The sequence below is a fragment of the Excalfactoria chinensis genome, chromosome 3, assembly GCF_039878825.1.
Source record: "Excalfactoria chinensis isolate bCotChi1 chromosome 3, bCotChi1.hap2, whole genome shotgun sequence".
Lineage (NCBI taxonomy): Eukaryota > Metazoa > Chordata > Aves > Galliformes > Phasianidae > Excalfactoria > Excalfactoria chinensis.
Window position 1 is genome coordinate 55432227 of NC_092827.1, and position 23410 is coordinate 55455636.

Below are 23410 nucleotides of genomic sequence, written 5' to 3' on the forward strand. Positions count from 1 at the left end.
AAAGGCACCCCAGAGATGTGAAGAAACCTTGCCTGAAAATTTCTTCTTGTTCAGAACATGAACCAGATTCAAACAAACATTGATGATATGTAGAGGAGAAAAAAACCAAAACGTCATTATCCAGAAAAATCACCCTATGGATCCATGTATAACGGTAAGTCATTGCAGTTTGGGAGAGTTCTTCTGCCACAAGTTAATCAGCTCTCACAATCTCTGCTTTGCTTACACATTCAGAACTCCTGATTTATCCATTAAAACATCTTCCTTATAAAAGTTGTCACTTAAAAAAATTCTAACTTAACAGAGAAGACGAATGCAGCAAATTCTATTTGCTCATCTCTCCTTTACAGCAAGAAAGTTCACGGTTTTACAGGATTAAGCAAAGTTTATTTTTCTGAGAGGATGAATGAGTTTCCAGCTCCCCTCAGACTCTGTTCCACATCACCTGGCTATCTCTGCTCCTTCTCTATTTTGCACTGTTATGTACAGATAACAGATTATACACTGTAGAACACTCTGTGCAAAATATGTTCAATTAGTAACTTCACTGTCAATCCTAAACCTAAACTTAAGACTAAATTAGCAACAATATTTCAGTCACCACAAAAACAAGTAGCTCCAGAAGTATTATTGACACACTGTTCTTTGAACCTCACACTGATGTAACATTCTCAACTTTATTCTTTGTTTTTTAATCCATCCTTCAATTTTTATCATTTATATCTGTGCAAAGTATATTTCCCTGTTTTAAGGAAATGGATAGGGAACGAAGAAATAAAAACCTGCCTACATATTTTACTGGTATTAACAGCGGGCTCAGTTACAGCAGGTAACTGTGTTTACCAAGGATTTTGAGTTGAATCCTCCTCTAATAAGTGTGGTCATCACCTCAGTGATAGCAGACAAACAAACAAACAAACAAACAAAACTCTTCTGTCTTGAAAAGGTATACCTTTTATTTTCCAAAAACTGACTGTTGATTTTTAACTTGCAGTGCCGCCAATAATTTCACTTATATCCACTGCAACAAGGCTTAAGTTTTACATTTTTGCTCCTGTGGGTGTCACACCCCCCCACACCCAAGTAAGCTTACCTTGGCACAGTTTGTACACTGCCTCAAATATTAGAAACTGCAGTATCAGGTGCATCGCCAAGAACACACTGTGATGAGGCAGCACTTACCAATTTCCTGTTAGTTCAAGCATGCAGTACTACGTGTTATTCTTTGGAGGCAACTGCTTGTGGCATAATTCCTTGTAAACAACTTATTTCCATTTAAAGCAATTGCTTATGAAAAGGCAAAGGACACTCAGAGGTCTCAAAACATCTCTGAGAGATTATTCACCCCTTTTTTTCTCCGATATTCACAAAATACGATGCTGTTCAGAAATTCAAACATTGTTCCTCTGAAAAGAAAGGAAAAAAAATAGAAGAATAAAAGAAAAAGAAATGAAAACAAACAAAAGCCCACAGCGTAAGCATTCTCACCCACTAGCCTGTACAGAAAAGATTAGAACTTGGACTCCAGCACGTTACACTTTATTCTGTCAAAGTAACAAATACAAAAACATCATATTATGCATTTCGTGCTAGCAACTGGATAGAAAACCCATCTTTTCAGTAGTTTTTCTACTCAGTTCTGTGGCATAATTTGCAGGCATCTTGCTTTCTGCCCCCCATAGCACAAAGCATTACTTAACATCTCTCATCCAGGATATGCCAGTGCTTCTGGCTCTTTCCTTTGTGCTGAAGGACAAGTATGATCCAGCTCAAACTCTCAATTTCAAACTAAGTTATCATATGCGACTTTTAAAAATTCAGTGGAGGTACTTTGCTATTTCCATACAAACATTTAAACGTCAGGACCTGATAAAGACAGACTGGCACCGAGTGCCACATTTTACACGTTTATAGCCTACTTTACTAAGATTTAACAAAAATCCCAAAATGTGAAGTATTTACAAAATACTGTTGCATACATACAGCAACATAAGGAGTACTTTAATAGGTTACTCATTTTTACTTTGATGAAAAAAAAATAAAGTCCAGATCTCACAAGAGACTAAAATTCACTGAAAACCCATTTCAGCCACAGTCACAAAAGATTTTGCCACTCGTCTCTCTGAACAGACCGGGAGTATAAACCCTGCAGTAGCACATAGAGACTAATGGCAGCCTACAATCTAATTAGCCCTTATTACAATACTGTCCAGAGATACAACAGATACCCTTTTGAAAAGGATACAAGCACAAAGAACCCACCCACAAAGGAGTTAAGTTTCCTTTCAAAGGGGCTTGGAAGTGCTTAAGAAAGAGACTGACCAGGAAGAAGCCTGGCTGAGCCCGGCATTTTCGTTAGTCTGCCCCAAGATCTTTGTGACCGAAGTAAAAAACACGGGGAACAAAAGTGTTTATACATCCCATTTCATTTAGACTTTCACCTTGGATTACAAGTGAAGTTTTTCTTTGCGTGAGGTTAGGATTTTCTGCATGTTTTGCTGGGGTTTCTCAGGAAGACTGGAGAATAGAATTGAAAAGCATTCAAAACAGGGCTCCAAAAAGCCTGAGTAGTTTTTCTCCTTTGTAAAGGCAGGATGATACTATGATCAGGAATGGTGGTTATCGTGTTGTGTGCAGTGAGCATTCACACATACGGAGCACTATAAGTGACATGGAGGTGACCCAAGGACTAAGTTCCTGTACATAGTAGGGAGAGGTGCAATTAGAGAAGAAGAGCAGAGACTGCCTCAGGCTTCAACCAGCCTCAGACTCTTCGTGTCAGAGGCAGACCTCAGAGGTGTGTGTATGACAGTGATCCGCCATGCTGTTGAGTTCTGCAGCCACTTGCCTCTGGCAGCTTACAAAACTCAAGCTCAGTAAGGCTTGCACACTAGGAGTGCCTCTACAGTAGCACTACAGTTCAGCTCATGAATATTTTGGCAGTAAATCTAATGAACATCTAGACTTACACCGCACCTTGGTCTATAACTTGACATCTATCAGAAAGCAAGCTGGATTCCCTCTGAATAAAAGCAAACAAGATGTGATTCAGGGGTGCTCTTAAGGTAACTCCATCCACCAGTGAATATTCAGTCCACGGGTCCTGACAAAAGCCTGCCTGCAGTGAAGCCTCCTGCAATACATGCAGCACAAGCACCAGGTCCTCAGCAGCAGTAGTGGTGCTGCTCCACTTGTACTGCAGCACACCACCAACATGGTGCATGTGCAGTGGTCTCCTATTGTGTTGACAATTCTTCCCAGTACCGCTTACGCTGAACCTTAAAATTTCATAGAATCATAGAATATCCCCAGTTGGAATCCATGTAAGGATTGGCCTGTAATTCCATCTAGGGTAGCTGCCAGCATGAGCTCTCCTATGCAACCCTTCATTTTGCAGAACTTGAGCATAGAGATACCAGAAAAGGCACACTGGATTAAGATTTTACTCATAATGCAATGAATATAAGTAGGGAATACACTGCACAGCCACTGATTCTGTCTTCCAGCAGCATAACTATGACAAAACACCTTATTTTTCCAGTATCTATTTCAGAGATGACATTTATAGAAGTCGTTTGTCTGTCCAAGCTCAGGCATTCTCTGCACAACTCTTCCACACAATGGAACAATTCATTGCCTCCCCTGCAAGAAAGCACTGAAAACCTTTCCTTTTGGGGGTGTATTAGCTCAAGCACAAGACCACCTTGGTTTCTGCTATCACCAAGGTTGCCCTGGAGATCAAACCTCAGCTGACAGAATCATAGAACCATTATGGTTGGAGGGACCTCCAAGGCCATCCAGCCCAACCATCAGCCAATCCCACCACACCTACTGGCCACAACCCTCAGTGCCACATCCACATGGTTCTTGAGCACCTCCAGGGATGGTGTCTCTCCATGGGCAGCCTGTTCCATTGCGTCACTGATCTTTCTGAGAAGTTTTTTCCTACTGTCCTACTTGAAGCTGCCATTCAGTTGCTTACACAAAGACTGGCATGTTGATCCCTCACACCACACCTCTGCTCACATCCCCAGGTGTCACCTTTCACTTGATCTAACTCCCATGAAGTTGTTTTCCCAGAGTCCTGTTGTACTGTTTTATTTTCTCCTGAACTAAAGCTAGGAATTTGGTCTCGGGGCCTCTTCAGACCCAACACGGAGCTCCGAGCCTGCCCTGCTAGCATCCCCTGCCTTCTCAGCGGGCAGGAAGCCAGGGCCAGAACCGAAGCCACAGACACGGGCACCACGGCACTCACGAAGAGCTCACCTCTAGCAGCACTGTTCCCACGCTACGACCTCCCCAGAGCAGTACCCGCGTCAGGCCGGCAGCCCTTCCCGCCCGGCGCGGCGACACCTGCGCAGCCCACCTGAGGCATCCCCGCGCTTCCACCGCCCCTTGGGAGCAGCGCGGCCCCGTCCCGCACGGCCGGGCACGGAGCTCGGGAGCGCGCCCACCCCGCCGCCCGCGTCGCCGCCGCCGCCCGGCCCGGCCCCAACGGGCACCCGCAGCCGCCGCGCCGCGCTCCGCCCCGGCCCGGCGCTGGGAGGCCGTCCCGCCCGGCCCGGCCCGCGGACAGCCGGGCACGCCGGCACTCGCGGAAGTGCAGCGCGCTGGCTGTGAGCTTGCCGCCGAGGCCGCCCCTGCAGCGTGCAACATGGCGCTGGTGCCCTGCCAGGTGCTGCGCGCCGCCATCCTCCTGTCCTATTGCTCCATCCTGTGCAATTACAAGGCCATTGACATGCCCGCGCATCAGACCTATGGAGGCAGCTGGAAATTTCTGACCTTCATAGACCTGGTAAGTGCGTGCCCTGCAGCCCGTGGCCCTGCCCCCTCCTCGGGCTGCCCGCGCGGAGCGGCCCGGCCCGGCGCGGAGCGGGCCCCGGAGGTGGCCCGGCCCGACGGCACGGCCAGGAGGTGACCTTACAGCGGGGACGTAGTGGGGCTGCGAGGCCGTCTGTGAGAGACACCGATAAAGCTGAGGGGCTGCCCCGCGGGGAAGGTGCGTCTGGACGTGCTGCTGGGGGTTTGGCCTTTGGTGGTGGTCGGCAGCACAGCTGCTGGTGCCCGTGTTCTGCCCCGAGGTGCTGTCAGAAGAGAACACATCACGTTCCCTTTGGCCCTTCCCCGGCAGGTGTGTGTGCGCGAGAGTAGATACAGTGGTGGGCCCCTCAGCTCGCCAATCCGCTCAGTCTGGGTAGCAAACACACAGCGCGCCTATGGAACAAGGGGCGTTTCGTTGCGCTTGCTCATAGGGATCTGGGCCGCACGCGTATGGCAAACGGCGGTGGGAGCTGCACCTGCTGCCTGGGGGTTATTTTTGCCCCCAGTGTCCGCGTCTGTGTGACCTCGTAGCAGTGTTGCTGTAGTGGAAATGGGAGGAGCGGGGGCGGGGGAAGGATAGAGATGGGAGGAGACGCTCCGTACTTGGTTCAGAAGCTGCTTGTGCTTTGGAGCTGGATCAAGCCGTATTCTTTTCTGTGAGCCTAGAGAGTAATCAGGCGAGGTGCTTCAGTTCTGTAGCTGAAGAAAAGTCTCACAATGTCTCCTGTAGAACAAAGCCTCTCTTAGAACTTCATTCTGTAGTCACAGGTGTTGCTACCCCTGCATTAACAGCTGTGCACTTCACATCCGGTCCATAGGCTGAGCTGGTGAATTTGGCAGCCCAAATCAAACGCTATTAACATAGCAGGTGGAATTTGGAAATCTTGCATCAGGGTTAAGCTGAGGTCTGTATTTCATTCAGAGAGAAGCAATTACCGTGTTTAGCCAGGATAATTCTGTGTTGGGTGTGAAATGTTGGCTGGATCCTTGGGATCTGCATCCCTAAGAAGTGCTTTTGCTGCTCTTTTAAAGGATGTATTAAGACTTGATTTTTTTTCCCCGAATGGCAAACTAATGTCTGAATGAGGCTTTTTTATCCTTTTGGGCTGCTGAGCAGTGCTGTCAGTGATATCAGTTGGTAGAAATTAATGTCAAACTCTAGTAAGTTAGGGTGGACTTTTTGTCTTCACTGAGTTGAACATGAACCAACTAAAGCTCTCTGTGGCAAGTTCACGTGGATTTATCTGTCAAAGCATATACATGGTTCAGGTTCAGGCTACTTCTGATGTGGCTTAAAAGGTCAAGGTGAATATATGGTGCATTCTGAGATTTCTAGAACAGTTACCAACTACAGCTAGTCATATCTAGTCATTTTTGTTCTTTTTGTCCCTTAGCTAATAGTTATCACGTGTTTCTCATAGTTACCAAGTCTTATGGGTGGGAAAAGCTTATGAGTTCCTTATTGTTTTTACTTCTGAATAAGTGGGTAGCGGGGAGACATGAAGAAACAGAATACTGTTTGATTCCTGAGGAGGATACCAGGTGGAGTGGTTGGGGGATGTTAGGCACAATCCTTAGTGTTGGCTAAGTCTTGAAACGTTCTTCCCTAAGTTTCAGTTTTGTTGACCATGTGCAGTGTTCCTGCGTCAGTCATATTTGAAGGCTGTCTAGACTAAAATGCCAGCCATGCCAGAGTCTTGGCAGACGTGTTCCTGCTACAGATTGTACCTCTGCAAGCGGAGCTTTCCTATTTGACATCACAGAAACACGTAGAATTTCTTTCTATTTCCAGAAACAGTTGACACTTTGAGAAAAGTGAGTTTTTCAACTGTATTAAAAATGTGGATTTTTTTTACCTGTCCATTTGTAATGGGACATTCCACTCCAGTCTCAGCACCGGCAGAATCTCAGATATTTACGTAGCTGGCTTTCTAGAGGTTCTATGTGAAATGATTTACATTTCTCTGTGTGCAATATGCTTTTGAATGTAACTATGAAAAACTAGTTGTTTGGAGTCTAAAATGTAAGGTAAAGTATCCCAAATCTATGCATTAATCTGAATGGCACTCATACCATTTATAGAAGTTGAGCATTAAGAGGAAAGTGCCTGATACAAAGCTAAAGCCTGTCTCTGTCTATCCATAATATTTTGCATGTTCATACCTGAATAATATTTTCTTGGATGCTGATATTCCTGCTTGATCTTTCCTGTTCTTGGATTACAAAAGAATGTTAGCGCTGCCAATGGCTTCTTTTAACTGCTGTAGTTCTGGTTACTGACTCAGTTTCTTTGCAGTTGCAACATTCCCTTCAACATCCCTGCCTGTTTCCATATTCTTCTGACTAGTGAAGCAATGTACTGGAGCGAAGAATGTGTTGAAAGTATGTTTTGTGAGTATACTGGTGATGCTGTTCTCTCTTGCTCATGGTGATCATTCCTCCACCTCAGACTTCCCTGGCGTATGAAGGTGGTAAACGCTTACCTTGCTTATTCAATAAATGGTCAGGATGTTTTCTTGGTACCAGCAAAACTTCTGAGAAGAGACTGGAATGCTTTTTGTCATTTATAGAACGGGACACAAGCATGAAGAGGCAAAGAATTACTGCCAAGGGATCAGTTAGTGGGCCCAGCACATTAAATTATTGAAGTAAACATTCAGGCTGCTTCAAAATTACACATTGCTTTCATTTTGCCTCACTGTACAAATGAGGCTCCAAAGTTAGTTCCTGTGAACTAACCCAGTAAAGAATTGGATTTGGGTGTGATATTCCAAGACAGCTGTCTAAAATCTCTTACACAACCGCCTTTGTTAGACTCAAGCTCGATATCTGGTGCCTCAGCAGTAGATTGCTTCCCTGTTCCCTGCACTTTTATCCATAGGTTTGGTGCTGACCTCAATAGTGGAAGTTGAGGTGAAAAAGATGGTAGTCCAAAGTGATTTTTTTTAACAGGTTTGTCAGCTCATTAAGTCTTGCAGGAATTTTCCCTACTTGTAGCGGTATTCTTTCAACGCTGTATGTGCTTGAAGTAGCTAAATAAAAGATAACTGGGTCATTCTGCTTGCATTGCAGCCACACACCTGCATTTATAAGTACACACTTGTTGGGGGGGGGTCCTCTGTATCAACCTTTCTAAAATGTCAGGATCCTTACTGTTGTGAGGATTAAGTTTTGTTGCACAGGGCTCATTTTTATCATGAAAGGAGACAAGAAACGAACAGATTTTCTGTTCTAGATTGAAGTGGAGATTTTGGGTACCGAAATACCACTTATTTTTACTTTATGTGTTTGAATTTGTGTGATAATTAGCAGAAAACTAGCTTAGAGTTAGCATAAAGATGTATCTCTTTATTAATGAGGGGTTCCCGGTATAAATAACTTCTAATTCTTATTGTGCAATTTCTGTGGAAACTTTGTTCCTCAAACAAGTGGCAGTAAACCAAGACGTTATTGCACATCCATAGGCTTGCATTCACAAAATCCTGTGTGGGGTCTTTAATCGTGAGGACCCTATGACAGATAGAACCATGATAGAGAGACAAAAGGCAAGAGGAGATTTTTGGAAGCAGACTCAAGTGTTACGTGTTATGATTAATGTCCCTGTTTTGAATAACAGTGTTAATGTGGGCATTCATACCTCTTGATTCAGGGTAGCCAAAGCTGGATAGGAATTCATTTTGATTGTGTCTGGTCATACACTGTTATTCTTCCTTTGAAAGAAATAGCAAGATGTCTACATACCTACTTTCATACATTGCCTGACAGATTGAGTTTCTGCAAAGTGACTGGTATAAGCTTTTTTGGTGGAATACATTGCATTTTTTGGTAGTAACTGTGGTCTCATTAAGTACATTGTCATCATAACTTAGTCTGTTTCTTGCCTTTAGAATATTATAGAACTCATGGTATCACCAATAGCACTAGAAACTAGAATTTCCAAATTTGCCATTTACCTTTTACTTCTTAGTGCATTAGTTATTAAATTATGTGAGGTAAAGTTATTTGATAAAATAGATAACTGCTTAACAAAGCATGGCTAAAATTACAGATGATGTGTGCCCTCCCTGAGTATAGTCATCTTAATAGGAAATTAGATGATTGGTAAATGTCAGTGGCTGGAAGATTCATAAGTCAGTCTTTTCCCTACATAAAAATCAGAAGTCAGCTTGATAGCAAACAGGCTGGATAGCATTGCCCAATGTAAAATTAGACAAATTTGTATTAGCAATAGGTGTATTGCTTACCTTATGAAATCACAATGCCTTCGTGTTAGTAATACACTATTACAGTACACAGAATATGTACTGTACGCTAATAATACACTAATATTAATCAAATACAAATGTATGGGTTTGTGCTTCTCTGGTGCTAAGCTTGGAAGTCCCAGCTGTAGATGGCCTGAAATCTTTTCTGAAATGGAATCTTACAACTTAGGAAGGGTAAGGTTGATTAGCCAGCCTGCAGGTAATGGCACTTGAGGTAAAGCAGAGTTTAGAAAGTGACACTGGTTTTCTTTGTCGTTCATTACCCATATAATCAAGTACTTTACACGATTCATACTGTTGTCCTTTATACTCTGTGTGGTATTATCCTGCATGTATTCACCACATCTGTTAGATATATTATGAGTTCCTCTTGATTTAATGCTGTAAACTCTTGCACTTCTTGAGTTGCTACAATTTCTAGTCGATATCTGGAGATCAAAAGGCAATTTGTGTTCCTGACTGTTTGGCTGGATTTTGTCTAATGTTGAACAAGTTTCTTCACTGACTGTATGGGTTAAACTTGCTGCAAGACAGAGGACAGATGCAAAAACATGTTCCATAGTCTAGGGAATATAATTATATGACTTTTCCAGGATTTCCTTTACCGAAATGAATTTCACCTTCTGCTCTTCTCTTTCATCATCTGTAAAGTTACCCTGCTAGTCACCCACCTTTGTCAAGTGTTTTATGGCTTCTGCATGTAAAGATTACAGAAGTGTAAAGTGCTATTATGTATTACTCCCAGAGGCAATTCATCACCACGTCTAAATATCTCGGTGTTTTTACTGTGGTGCAGAGTACAATCACCTGTATTCATCAATTTACAGAGAAAGAAACTAAAGGATTGCTTTGTGAGAAATAACCAGGTGAGACTTCTTAATGGTCCTTGAATGTTTTTGAGAGAAAAGACGATGGTATGCATAAGGGAACCTTTTAATAAGTGTGTGCTTTAAAGCCTTATTTTTCCCTCTCAGGCTGTAAACAAGTCAGAGAAACAGTGATGTGTAGTGAGTGCCACTAATGCAGTAATAAAAATGTAGTAAAATCACCTTTTCTTATTCATAGACCATGTTTTCCGTTTACTCTTGGTAGCACTATTTCAAATTGAGTGGAATTGGAGCAACGTATCAAAGAGTTCGGTTTTCACATTACATTAGTATGTCTTTATTTTACAATTGGGCAAAAGTATGTTTGACGTTCAGTTAGGGAATTCTTAGGAATGTTATGTGTGTCCTGAAATATTTATGTTGGCGGCAGGGTTGGCAGGGGAAGGGAGGAGAGAGGAAGAGAGGACAGATTGGGATCACTTACTATGGTGATAGATTTAACTAACGACAGTAATATTATTTTATGACTTGGAGTACATAAGTGATAGGTAACAGTACTATGTTAACAGTACTATAAAGCAGTGAAAAGTGTATGGTTTTGCCAGAACAGTTCAAATGATGACAACTATAAGCAGTTGGTTTAGTAGATTTTCTGTTTCCCTTTGAAGAAAATCCTACATCCGCTGCATGCAGCTGGAAGTTATTCTTTATTATTTTATTATAGGAGTAATGATAACTCAGTTACTCTTGCAGGTCTCCGTATGATGGCTTTATTTAGTATTTTAAACAATAATTTTAAACAGTGACAGTACCTCTGGTGTATGTCATGGCATTCGTGTCCTGAAGTCAACGTTGGGGTTCTGAGCTGTACTAATTTCTTGTGAACACAAATCTCAAATCAGATATTTAAATAATATATGCATTTTTTGATACTATATTCATGTTATACTTCTGAGGCCAATGAAGCTTATACAAGAAACAAATTTGAGAGACTGACCTTAAGTCGTACTGAAGGCCTATATAACCTATTAAATAATAGTTTAACTAATGTAGAAAATAGCAAACTTTTTAATTTGAGTTAGAAATGTTGTAAATAAAATCAAATTCTTCCTGAATCTTTTTGCAGTTAGGTCTGCCTGAGGTTGTACAAAGAGCTGCATGGTGGAAGTTGGTGCAGATAGTTGTTTGTTATGTCCTTAGGCTGCAAAAAATATATGAAATTGATCACTGCATTTACAAGTAGGGAAATGCTCACACGGTAAAAGCCTTTCATTGTTGGTGTATTGGAAAATTCTATTGTGTCAGTATGCCACCATGCAACAAAATGATACAAAATTGACTGCAGATTTGAACTAAGTAAAATGACAATATAGTAAAACCAAGTTGAAAAAAATATGCGGTTTTGCAATGTATGAAAGGTGACATAAAGTAGATTTATTACAAGAGATTGCCAAGTGTATGAACAAAGCAATAAAACAGAAATACCTCAGATTCCATTCATTATGCGCAGTAATTTCAGTGCTTCAGCTTTCCATATTTAATAATTGAAGTTGTCAGTGCCTGCCTATCCTAATGTGATATTTGGAAGACTTTTTTTCTGATTGGGCTAATTTAATATGAAATTTGATGTTGGGAAGAGCTCAGCACGTGGCAGAGAATCCATGTCATTCAGAGTTCTACTTGCTAGTGCCATTTACATTCAGTAAATATGAAAAAAGACCAATGCCAGTGACAGGCATGTATTCTTTCTGCAGAGCAGAAGAGTGAAAGAAATATTGCTGAGTAATAAGTTCACATGATACTAGATGTGAATATGGAAAGCTTTCTTACTTCTTATGAAAGCTTTTTCAAATTCTGCTTTATTTACCCGTGTTTATTTGAATCATTAAATCTTTTCTGTATCATATTTTCAAAAGCTCTGGATTTGTTATTAGTCTTCATAGCCTTCTTATTATGTAAGATGCCCCATTTTTTCAACTCAGTATAGTGAAATTTACTACCAGTGAAAAAGGCATGTTCAGCTTTAGTGGATGGCAAAGTTAACAGCAGCCTGAAAGAGAAAAGGAAGAGGAATTAAAACTTGCAGCTATTTCAGAGAGAAATAAAGTAAAATAAAATAAAATAAAATAGCTAAAAGCATTTCAGTATGACTTAAAAACAAGTCCAACAAGTCCAAGTTTTTAAACAAGCTACCTTTCTTCTAAGCACCTTGTTTGCAGTAGGATTTTTCAAACAAATACTTGCCAAAAGTTGCAGTTATATCACTCAAATCTGCATGCGATTGATGTAGCTCAGGTGTTTTTGCTACAAGTGTCTGTCAGGTTGGTTGGTTCAGCGTGTTTTAGGACTGGTTACGGGGTATTTTAAAACAGAGCTAGTACTACTGTTTTATTACTAGCTGAATATTAGGTGTCCTGATACTATAGAACAGAATGTGCAGGAGAGCAGAATGTTAAATCCCTTGCTAATTCCTTGCTAGCTTGTCTTATGAAGCGAAGCACAATGAGTTAGTTGAAGTGAAGCAGTTTAAGAGGACTGAAGCTTACCTCCACAAGAGCTGCTAGACACTTCAGACTGTTTTAGTTGGTTGGGTAAGGCTTAGCAAGGAATTTTAGTTCTTCTCTGTTAAGAAGTTCTTGGCTTGTTCTTGGTTTTCAGCAGTGCTGTCTGTATCTGTATGTATTTTTAAAACTTAGTTCTTTGTGCTTTATTTGCACATATGTATTTTTTTCAGGTGTCTTGAAGGCTTCTGGCTCTGGTAGCACATAAGTACCGCACTGTTATTTATTATTTTTGCTAGTATTATTAGAATTCAAGCAGTTGTGGGTGTTCCACATACAGAGCGCAGGTGGTGTATGCTCCTAAATGTACTTGTTTCAGATGCAAGAGGAAGAAGAATAGGCTGCTTTTAATGCTGCTGTATAAATTTATAAAATGAGTGAATGCAAAAGGAGTGTTTTCTCTGTGAATGCTAAACAAGCTTGTGTCTGAAGTGATGGAAGCATTCATACAGCTGATGTTCAGGCTAGCATCTCTGTGTGATCCTGAGATGCTGCAGTAGGACTCTTGTTTCCTGAGAAGATGCATGTTTTTCGGCCCAACTGACAGTGCAGGTTCAGCTCTGTGAAGGCTGCAAGTAGGAAAAGTGGAAGAGAAAAGGAAGACGACAGCAATTTGTATTGGGGTGAGCAGGCAAGAGTGTACCATCTGACAAGCCTAGGGTTGCAACTAACTGGTATTTAGGTATTCACCTGTATGAGGAAAAAATGAGGGAAGGTGAGATGTGGAGATGCAAAGTGGCAAAACCAGCATGTGTTAGCTCCCTCAGACTTCTTCCTTTCCTTGGCCTCTCCCTGTTCCTTCCTCCCACATGCCTATGCCCACCAGTGCACACAGCCCCCTCACTGGCAACATGGTACCACTTCCTGTGCAGAACTTGTTGGGCTTAGCGCTCTTTTGCACAGCAGAGGGTGCCTGCAAAATTTTGCCCTTAGCCAGAAGCCATATGCACTGACAGATGCAAAGGTCCCCATTTGCTGTTCACTTAAGCTTACAAATTGACGCTCCATGCTATGACAGCTTTTGTGACCTTAGTTTACTTGTTCTAGCTTTGTTCCAAAGAGCTGAGAATTTACATATGTGCCAGACACAATTAACTGCGTTCCTGTACATCCTGGGAGGTGTGTTCTAAGAATGTGTGAGTCATCAAGGAAACCGTGTGGACCTGGAGTACAGCACTGTACTTGTGAAGTGGACATTCAGGAGGCTGAAAGGAATTTGGGGTACTTGGTGATAGATATGCACTGGTATGTATGTTTAACATAATTGTTATTTACTCATATGATTCCTAATATGAAAATATTAATATGTGTTTGTAAAAGCTACACTGTGGTCTGCTGTGTCCATGTGCTGTGCACATCTGAGAGTAAACTGTTATTACTGAATGCATTGTAGACAACCAGTTGATGAACCATCCATAGAATGGCTTGAGTGGTTTGAGGCACCAGATACTGTTAAGTTTTTGAGTGTCAAAAAACTCTAGCTAAGGAGGCAGAGCAGACACCTCTCAGGTCAGCTGTCTCCTGACCTACCAGGGCTAGAAAGGGATATTTCTGTATTTATTAAAAAGCTAATGATTGTTTCTAATTCCAACATATGATTATAGAAGATTAGTATTCAAATCTCCTTGACTCAATGCCTGTAGAATTTCAGAAGTTAAACACCTCTAAATTTCCAAAGATAATATTCAGTGCCATTAACTCACATGGCATTTCAAGCTAGATTTTGTTTTTCTCACGGTTTGAGGCAGGAGCTACTGAAATGGTATTGCCAAATTCATTAAAAGCTGCCTTGTACCCCAGGAAGTATGAGGCTGTGTTAAAATTATGAGATGTATTTTAGAAAAGGTTAGAGGGACCTCTTGTTACTTTGGGGGTTTGAGCCATCGGGATCTGAGCTCCCTCACTCCAAAATTCAACCAACAACATACAAAGAAAACATGAATGTCTTTGAGGGTGTACAAGAGATGATTTTGTTTGTCTGTCGCTGGCGTTGTGAACAAAAGCGCTCCCACTTTTTCCTCTTCCATTTGTGTTCCTTATCACCCAGTTTCACTTTGCTGTTGAATATCTCTGCATTTTCTGCTCTTTTTTTTCCTTATCGGAAGGAATAGCCCTTTCCCCATTCTTTCTGTTCTATTCTTACCCACCTACCACAGCATCCTCGATCTTTCAGTTCTGTATTCTGGTTCCAGTTGTACACCCAATTGTCTTCCAACAGCCTGTATTTCCATGCCTAATGATTCTGTTCTTATTCCCACAGTACTCATTATAATCGTTTCCCAACATTCACACACACTTTTTCCCCTGTACATTCACATTCACTGCCTTACACTTTCCACTGTGTTCTCACCTTGTCCAGCCCAAATACCTGACCTACTCAGTGTCATTCTCATGTCCTTTTAAAGCACCCTGTGTAGGTCCGTAACAATGAAGAACCAGACATCTTTTGCCAGAGAACCATGATTTCAGTCTAGTAATAGCCCTGAAGAAACCACATTTGGAATCGTATTTTTACATATGAATTTTAGCTTTGCTTTTTGTTTTTGTACAAGTTTTAAAGCATCCTTGTTACAGGATGCCTAATGTTTATTATTTATTATTTTGTCTCTTTCTGGTAGTCTGCCATGCAAACTTTTATGATAAATTTCAATTCAGAAACATGTCTTTGATAAGAATTAATGTTTCAGTAAAATAATCCAAATGATAGAGGGAATTGTCAGTCTTTAATCAGGCATTTTACATCTTTTTTTTTCCTCTGGTTTATATGTTTTAAATGAACTGTTGGAGTCCTTTTAATTGCATTTCATGTTTCCTTTTAAGATCTGAAATCTTCTGCATTCAGTGAGATGAACAAAAATACTTTGAAACATTGCTTAGCTTATCAGCCATTGCTGTTGTTAATAGAGAAAACTTTTTTCCATGTGAACATATATAAGTACTTATTCTTTGTTTATTTGGGTGTATTGGAAGTGTATACAGTCTGTATACAACACCTGTTGTGATTTAGAATATAGACATGGGGAAAGAAGGAAATCTGCATTTCACACCTACATCATTCACACCTACATAGAAAAACACTAATACTTGTTAGGGGCTGCTGAACCAGGCAGTCTGATAGAGATGAGTCTGCCATAGCTCCACACCCTTCATCCAGTCCAGTCAGTAGCAAGGCCAAATATGTACCCATTGGACACACACAAAAGCTCACATACCTGATACATGTATGTACATATGCATGACCTGCCACTGAGATTAACAAACACAGTGCTTGGCTCACATGCAAGCACCAGTAGCCTCATGCTTTTTGCATTTCCTGTTGATCAGGATGGAGGTCCAGTGGTGGAAAATATATCCAGAGATACAATGTGAATGGAAACCCCCAAGGCTGGCAGCCTGACTCCAGTTTTTGGTGCGCAGCCCAACATGCACACTCACTGGTACACACAGGTGCACACTGCAGATTTCCCAGGAGCTGACATGAGATGCTCTCATCTCCAGGTACCTCATGCACAAATACATATGCACAAGTGGGTGTCTCTGTTGACTCCCAGATCCCACAGCCTCCCCAGTAGTGGGTTTGGAGTTGCTTTGCAGACCCTTTCTTCACACTGTTATCTAACTGGGACTCATAGTTGCTTTAGTACTTGTCTCCCAAGCCTTTTCCCTACTCACCTTCCAGTCTGGCTTGTCATTCACAAGGAGTCATGCGCTGACTCTCATGTAAGACTTTCACTTGCTCCAGTTGCTGGTACTGCAGAGGCCCTGTGTCCCAGGGTCTGACTCTGGTTCTTCACACTGGTTTCTCTCTGTGCCTTTGTGTGTGTGTGAATATACACCTTTTATCACATCACCTAGTGATTCTCAGGAGCATGACATTTCCCTGGAAAACGAATGAACCGACTGAAACAATTCCTGTTACTCATAGATGGCCTACGTGTTTGACTTTATCAACAAAGTGGTTACTTATGGCAGATCTGGGCTCTTATGCCATCCTCAGTAAAGTCCATAGGGATCTCAGTATAATGTCCTGTAAATGTAAAATCAGGTCTCTAAGTCTGTGTTAACAAAAATAAAATTCTGACTGGAGCAAGTGATTTAGATTGAAGAATGCCTTTCAAGATACATCAGCCAAATAGTGAAGTGTTGACTGGAACAAGTAGCCCCAGAGAGTCTGTAGCCTGCCTGGCTGGCCTCTTTTCTGTGACCAGGGACGGGCTGCAGGCTGGGAGTGTTGTTGGGTTGGAAGCGGTTTTGTCTTGATGTCACTCATTGCTGAGAGTCTTTTGCTCCACTGCAGGGCATGCCATTGGAACCAATACTCATGACAGCCTAGTGAAAAAATGTCACAAAACATCTGATCTTGTGTAATAGGTATTTTGGCATGACTTCTGGGGGCTAATCGGAAGATATTCTCTCCATATTATCTACATTTCTTCTCCTGAGTTTGTCTGGGAAGTAATGCTCAGCATCTACATCCTGCTGCATTGTTAGAAATACAAGTTTTCTGTACCTTGCAGGATAAGACCTTGATGTATTGAAGGGGCTTGGGGTCTTTTTTGGTTGCGTTGTTTTGTTTGGTTGGTTGGGGTTTTTCTTTTGAAGTGTCTTCTTCTGTGATTATAAATTGCGAAAACGTGAGTTTATGTGGGAAGAAGTCAATCTCACAATTTCTCATGGAAAAAAGAGCTTTAGAAAACGTATTTCAAACTCCTGGTATCAGTGCAGTTGGCCTAATCAAGTGAAAACGAAACACTTGATTGTTTTAAGATACTTTTGGCCAGTCTTTCCCTCTGAGACCTGTAGCTTGCCTGTTTGGGGTCTTCGACTCAATGTTTCTAAATAGGATTTGACAGACAAAGAGCAGCAATGGGAATACAGCTGTTGAAGTGAGTGTATGATTTCTGCAGGAGTCTTGTGACAGAGAAGACATCCTTGCTATTCAGAATTCCTTAAAGTAAGCTGACCTTTTAAAAGGACTCTTTTAAGCTAGGTAGATGGGGATTCAGCATTATGAATCAGACCTGGAACAGCCCCATCTTTTATTAATATAATGTCTCTTGATTTACTGCAGGAAGCCACTGAAATGATTAAGTGTACCAGAAGTCTGCATAAAATGCCTGGGTGACCTCCAAAGCACTATATGAAGCATCAAAGAAAAATTTTAAAACCTGAATGATCAAGTTATAGAAATTCAAGACGTATCTCAGCTTGTTGGAACCACTGTTATAACAGAGTGGCTGCAGGCTGGCAGAAGAGCTAGGCCACAGCTTTTCTGTGGGACCTGTAACAAGCGAGTGTGCCGCACAGGGAGTATCTTCCTGATGGAGTTTGTTTTGCAAATTTAGTGAAATTCCAAAAAGCATAGGGAGATAATATAAACAGGTGAAAAGTACCTATTCCAAATAATCAGCCTTGTCCATTCACTTTATATATATTTATTTCCATATGGAACCTTTATTTCTTCATGGTCAGAGAAGGTATGCACATGCAGATGGAGATATTCTGGTTTCTCTTTCGGACAAAATTAATAAACCCTGCTACAGAGTGTATTGCTAAGAGGAGAATTGCTTTGTGGTGCCATTTTATATCAGAGCACTCAGGAAGTGCTAGCTAAGCTTCACAGTGTCTCTCTGCAGAGGGGCATCAAATTGGCTGGATATATAGTCATTAAAGTCCTTGTGGTGTTATCGTAGTTGTATAGTGTGAATTTTAAAATGCCTCTAATGTTACGTGGTTCGGGAGGTGCTCTGTGGTGATTACTGCTTTTGGTCTTTGGGGTTTTTTGCAAGATGGGTTGGGGCCACGTTCAAAACTGGCTGTTCAGGCAGCACTGTCCAGACAATCAGAGCACTCCTCCCATCAGTCCTGTCGCACCCATTGACTCACTGCTGCTTCTGCTGACCATAGATGGGAAGTTTGTTTGTTTGTTTGTTTCACAGAATCATAGAATGGCCTGGGTTAAAAAGGACCACAGTGATCATGTAGTTTCAACCCCCCTCCTATGTGCAATGTTGTCAGCCACTGGACCAGGCTGCCCAGAGCCACATCCAGCCTGGCCTTGAATGCTCTCAGGGATGGGGCATCCACAACCTCCTTGGGCAACCTGTTCCAGTGTGCCACCACCCTCTATGTAAAAAGCTTCCTCCTAGTATCTAACATGAACCTCCCCTGTCTCAGTTTAAAACCATTCCCCCTTTTCTTATCACTATCCACCCACATAAACAGCCGTTCCACCTCCTGTTTATATTCTCCCTTCAAGTACTGGAAGGCCATAATGAGGTCTTCTCAGATCCTTCTCTTCTCTAAGCTAAATAAGCCTGGTTCCCTCAACCTTTTCTCATCAGAAAGGTGCTCCAGCCCTCTGATCATCTTAGTGGCCCTCCTCTGGACCCACTCCAAGACCTCCATGTCCTTCCTGTACTGGGGGCCCCAGGCCTGGATGCAGTACTCCAGATGGAGGGATTCACAGGTACAAGGCAACTGCTATTAGGTATGAGTGAAGAAGTGCACTCTTCTTAGAGGCAGCCACTACCTGCTGGCAAAGCAGGAGCAACCTGACTCTACTCTGATTCCTGTTTTAGCCTCAGCTTCTCTGCTCTCTGAGATAAGACCCAAATCCTGCCTTGGCCTTCTCCCTCCACAGTGTTGCAGGAAGTGCAATCCTTAACTTGCTGCAGAGAAAGAGATGGAAGAGACGGGGTGCTTGTTTGCATGGTGGAGCCAAGGTAGTGTATTTGACAGTATAGGAAGGAGTATGCTTTGGCCAGGCTGCTGGAGAGGAAGAACTGAAGAGAGACAAGTATTTAAATGTCAGAATGGAGGCACAGAGTGGCTGGTTACTGCAGAGAGTATCTGGGATAGCTGCAGCACAGAGCTGACCTTCAGGAGAAGAGGAGGCCTCAGGCCTGGGAACTGACCTCTGTATATGCCAAGTTCAGGGCATCCTTAAAGTCGGTAGCAGCCTTAGGGGTCATTGCCATATTTCTGAGCAGAAAGTGGTATTGTGCACATGCAGCATAAATCAAGAAATTCTGGGTGATGTTGAATCTGCTGAGTATATACTGTGAGGTTAATCCCTGTGTGAGCCGTAGGTGTTTATACAGAAACATCAGACATTCAGCAGCCCGGACAACATCACGAATCCTCACATTCTGCCTGGAGACAACTTCTAGCTGGATAGGGAGGAAAATGAATGCACAGTGGGTCTAACCAAGGCGGTTAGCATGAAGGTTTACATGGGGGCTTCCGCCCACCTGACCTACTTTATGGAGCACCAGCGGCAGCTTCTCTTCTGAAGTAAACAGCATGATACCGTCCATGCATGTTTGAGTAGGACGTGTATTTCTTTTGGCTGGAAGAGAGGAAGGTACAGTTGTCAAGCCCAGATGGAGGCTTTGAAATATGCATGATCGTGGCAGCTGTGTGTGGGAAGAATGACTTGAAGTGTGTTGAGGAGGAGGAGGCTTGTTTACTGTGTAACTGTCTTCATGGAGCTGCAGATCTGAATGGAGGGAGAAATGAGGAACTCATTTCATGGCTGTGGTTTATAGCTTTACTCGTGCTGGACAATTTTTTCTCTAATATTATTATTCAAAAATTTGTGGAGGGTTGGGGAGTTGCAGTGGAGGACGTTGCAGAAAATGTGTTGCCAGTATTTCTTCTGTACCCAGACCTCACTAATAATGGTCCTGTTTTCCTGTACCAGGCCCTTGCATGTGAAGGTTTCATCTTGAAAGCAGGGCAAAAACTGTCATACGCATTCTGCAGAGAGGGATGTATTTTTCTGGTTGTCTTTTTGATTTTGTACATGCCCATTTTTATCAGTGTGTTTTATGGTCTGCAGCTATGGAATGCTCAAGCCTATGTGCGACATGTACTTGTGCAGAGGCCCTGCTGCACTGCTGCTGCAGCTCCATGGCAGTGCTGATGGTGTGCAGATTGAGGGGCAACACAGTGCAGCTCACCAGCTCACTTGGGGGATAAGGAGAGCAGTCATGGGCAGACCAGGAAGGGTTCCCAGCCATGCACTGCCTACACAGTCTGCCAGTTGGTTCCCAGGTGTCTGTGCTCATGCAGGAGAGCAGGGTTGGGCTAGGTGCATTCCTGTTACTGCTCATGAACACAGCCAGCATTGCAGCCTCAAATGGGATTCCAGGAATGGGGACCCTGCTTTCACAGCTGATGAGGGGAGCTCAAAAGCAGTGCCAGCCGTAGCTCAAAGGTTTTGAGAGATAAAGACGGAATACTTCTAACTGTTCTTGTGATTATATAAGAGGGAAAGGAGGACAAAGGTCCAATAAAAAAGTAGTGTGCTGGCATGCTCAAGTGGAACATGTGTCAAATTAATTCACAAACTCTTCGGGGTTTTATAGGTTTTTTTTAGATTTATGTTTTCTGTTTATAATTTTTGATCATCTCATTAATTAACACCTTTCTTTGGGGACAGTAAGGATTTATGGCTTACTCTTTTTCTTAAAAGGATTTTTTCCAAGCATATTTTATAATGAGTACATTTTTCGCATTCCCATCCCAGAGCATGAAATTAATCTTTTCTGAATAATTTCCAAGTATCTCCTAAAGCCGTGTGGCCTAGAAAGGTCTTTGACTTAATTAAAGAAAATTGGTCTTAAAAGAAAGATGCAAAATCATGTGCTAGAATATACTAGAATATCAGGAAGGATCAAGTGAACCGTAGTAACAAGTTTTAGAATCACGGGGCAAGGTTTGGTGTCATTTGCTTCACTCTGCTGTAGAGCGTGGCTCATACTGCATCCCCAGCATTGAAGTCTGCCTTGCACTTGACACCAGGATAAGGTTGTATATCCTCTTCCGCAGGACTGCAGTTAAGCATAGTAGATAGCTTCCAGATACACTTAATTTTGGGAGTAGCTGCTATTCTAACATCTAATCATATGACAGCAGCTTTCAAATTTTTATCATTTGAAAATCTACCTCCTAAATGACTTGTCCGATTTGAGCTTTATCAGACCCAGTTTCATGATAAACACCCTTCCTTCCCTCTTGTCTGGCAGATCTGTAAACCAAGCATGCTTCAGACCTTTTCCACTCACCAGGTTAATCGGTGCATTTTCTAAAGAGCCTCAGCAGCAAAAGGAAGCAGTATCAATATTCGTACTTAACATGACTTGTCCACAGTTTTATTTTATCTTGTCTCAAACGTGACACAGGTCAGTGATGTCAAGAGCCAAAGTCGGTTGTCATCAAATGCATCATTTCTTCCATTTCTTCCTGTGCTCAAGTGTAGGAAATTGCATGAAAAAATAAAAGCCAGTTTTTCTGAAGTCATAAAAGTCAGAATATTCACTTTGAATTAATCAAAGTGTAGAACCATCAAAAAGGGAAATTTACAAGTGTTTGTTTCTGTATTGGACAAACACAACATCTTTGCAGCACTTCAAACAGAAGATGTTGCTGCAAATGGAGTGTGAAAAAATTATCTGCCTAATTAATAGTAAACAATCATGGCAGCAAAATAATTTTAGGTGTTTATATTCTAGATTAATCATAGCCCAGTTTTTCTTCTGACAATTTCACTTTGAAATCTACGCTAGGTTTATTATTCTTTTCTCTTACAAATGAGTTGAGAATTTAGCTTTGTTACTGCATTCTTCATCCCATTTCAGGCTTCTGGATTGTGTTCATGCTATCATTCACATCTTAGTAAAATGAATGCATATTGTTATCATTTGGTATTGCTAATGTCTTATCTTCATTTAGTATGTAGATGTAGGTAAGTTTGAGCGTTCAAGGGAATAGAGCATTAGGTTGAGGTGGATGAATGCTTTCTCTCACAAAACAGATACCAATTAGAAATACATGTTTAATCTTTTAAATAGACAATCTGAAACATGAAGCAGACTCTTAGATTTAGAATACAACCTTTGCAGTTGTTGCCAGGGTCTGTAACTGTGCTATGTTGCCACCTGAAAATTATTTTTGTCCATGGTAGACTTACCATGTTGGGCTGCCTTTATTAGCAGGAGGAAAAAGCAAATGGTGCTTGTTTGGGGCTGTGTATATTTAGGTATGGCCTTTCAAAGATGTCTTTAGAGGAGGCAGGTATTCAGATCATGAAAAATCTCTGCCAACTGTCTTCTATCAAGGTCAAAAGGATTATTCAGCGAGTCTAATGCAGCCAGGAGTTTTGATCGTCTTCTTGTTCCCAAATCTCCTGTGTTTTCAAGTCTCATCACAATTTGCAAACTGCATGCTCAGTTTATCTGTAAAATATGACAATAAAATTAGCTACTGTTGCTTCATTGGAAAATGTCATCAAGTATAACAAACTGTAATTTTCCAGTGCTTTGTACCTTGCATTATGATGTGTAGTGGATTTCACTTTCAATTTCTTTTGAAGTCTAAATTGTAAATGTTAAAGGGATCTGTACTTTGCAGTAACACTTAACCATCTGTAAATGTTTCACAGTTTCTTCCAATAAACCAGAAATACAATACCATATAACTGTCCTAAATATATTTTTATCTTAATTTGTTGGATATGGAACCAGTATGCATATATTTTATCAAATGCTCTTGAACATCAATGAAAGAAAAAGAACAACAAACTAAATTTCACATGACAGGGCATATAAGACTTGGTTTTGGACCTTCAGAGTGACTTATCTGAAAATACCTCGTATAGGCTTTGCGTATTCATTTAATAACAAATATGATTAGAAAACATGGAATAATTCAAAAGCTTTACTGCAATTAAAGTTAGGCACCCACTGGCATCAGTGAAGTAGATAGCTTGAGGAAGACTGCGTGTTTGTGAGATCCCACTCAGAGGGTGCTGCAGAACTGAAGAGAGGAGGAAATGTAACAGAACGTAAGTTGAGAATGTGGATAAATGTTGTTTCGAAATAGCATGTGTGCTAGGATATGTAGGTCATGATTTTTTATCAGGGAAGAGGTA

The 23410-nt window shown here is 41.7% G+C and overlaps 1 protein-coding gene across 1 annotated transcript in view; it reads left to right on the plus strand.

Moving 5' to 3' along the window:
- The first annotated feature begins 4509 nt into the window (after positions 1-4509).
- AIG1 (androgen induced 1) overlaps positions 4510-23410 on the plus strand; it is a 118459-nt gene continuing 99558 nt past the window's right edge. Inside the window, exon 1 of the mRNA XM_072333520.1 lies at positions 4510-4795. Coding sequence (XP_072189621.1) covers positions 4655-4795 — 141 coding nt within the window. The 5' untranslated portion in view covers positions 4510-4654. The remainder of the gene's footprint in view (positions 4796-23410) is intronic.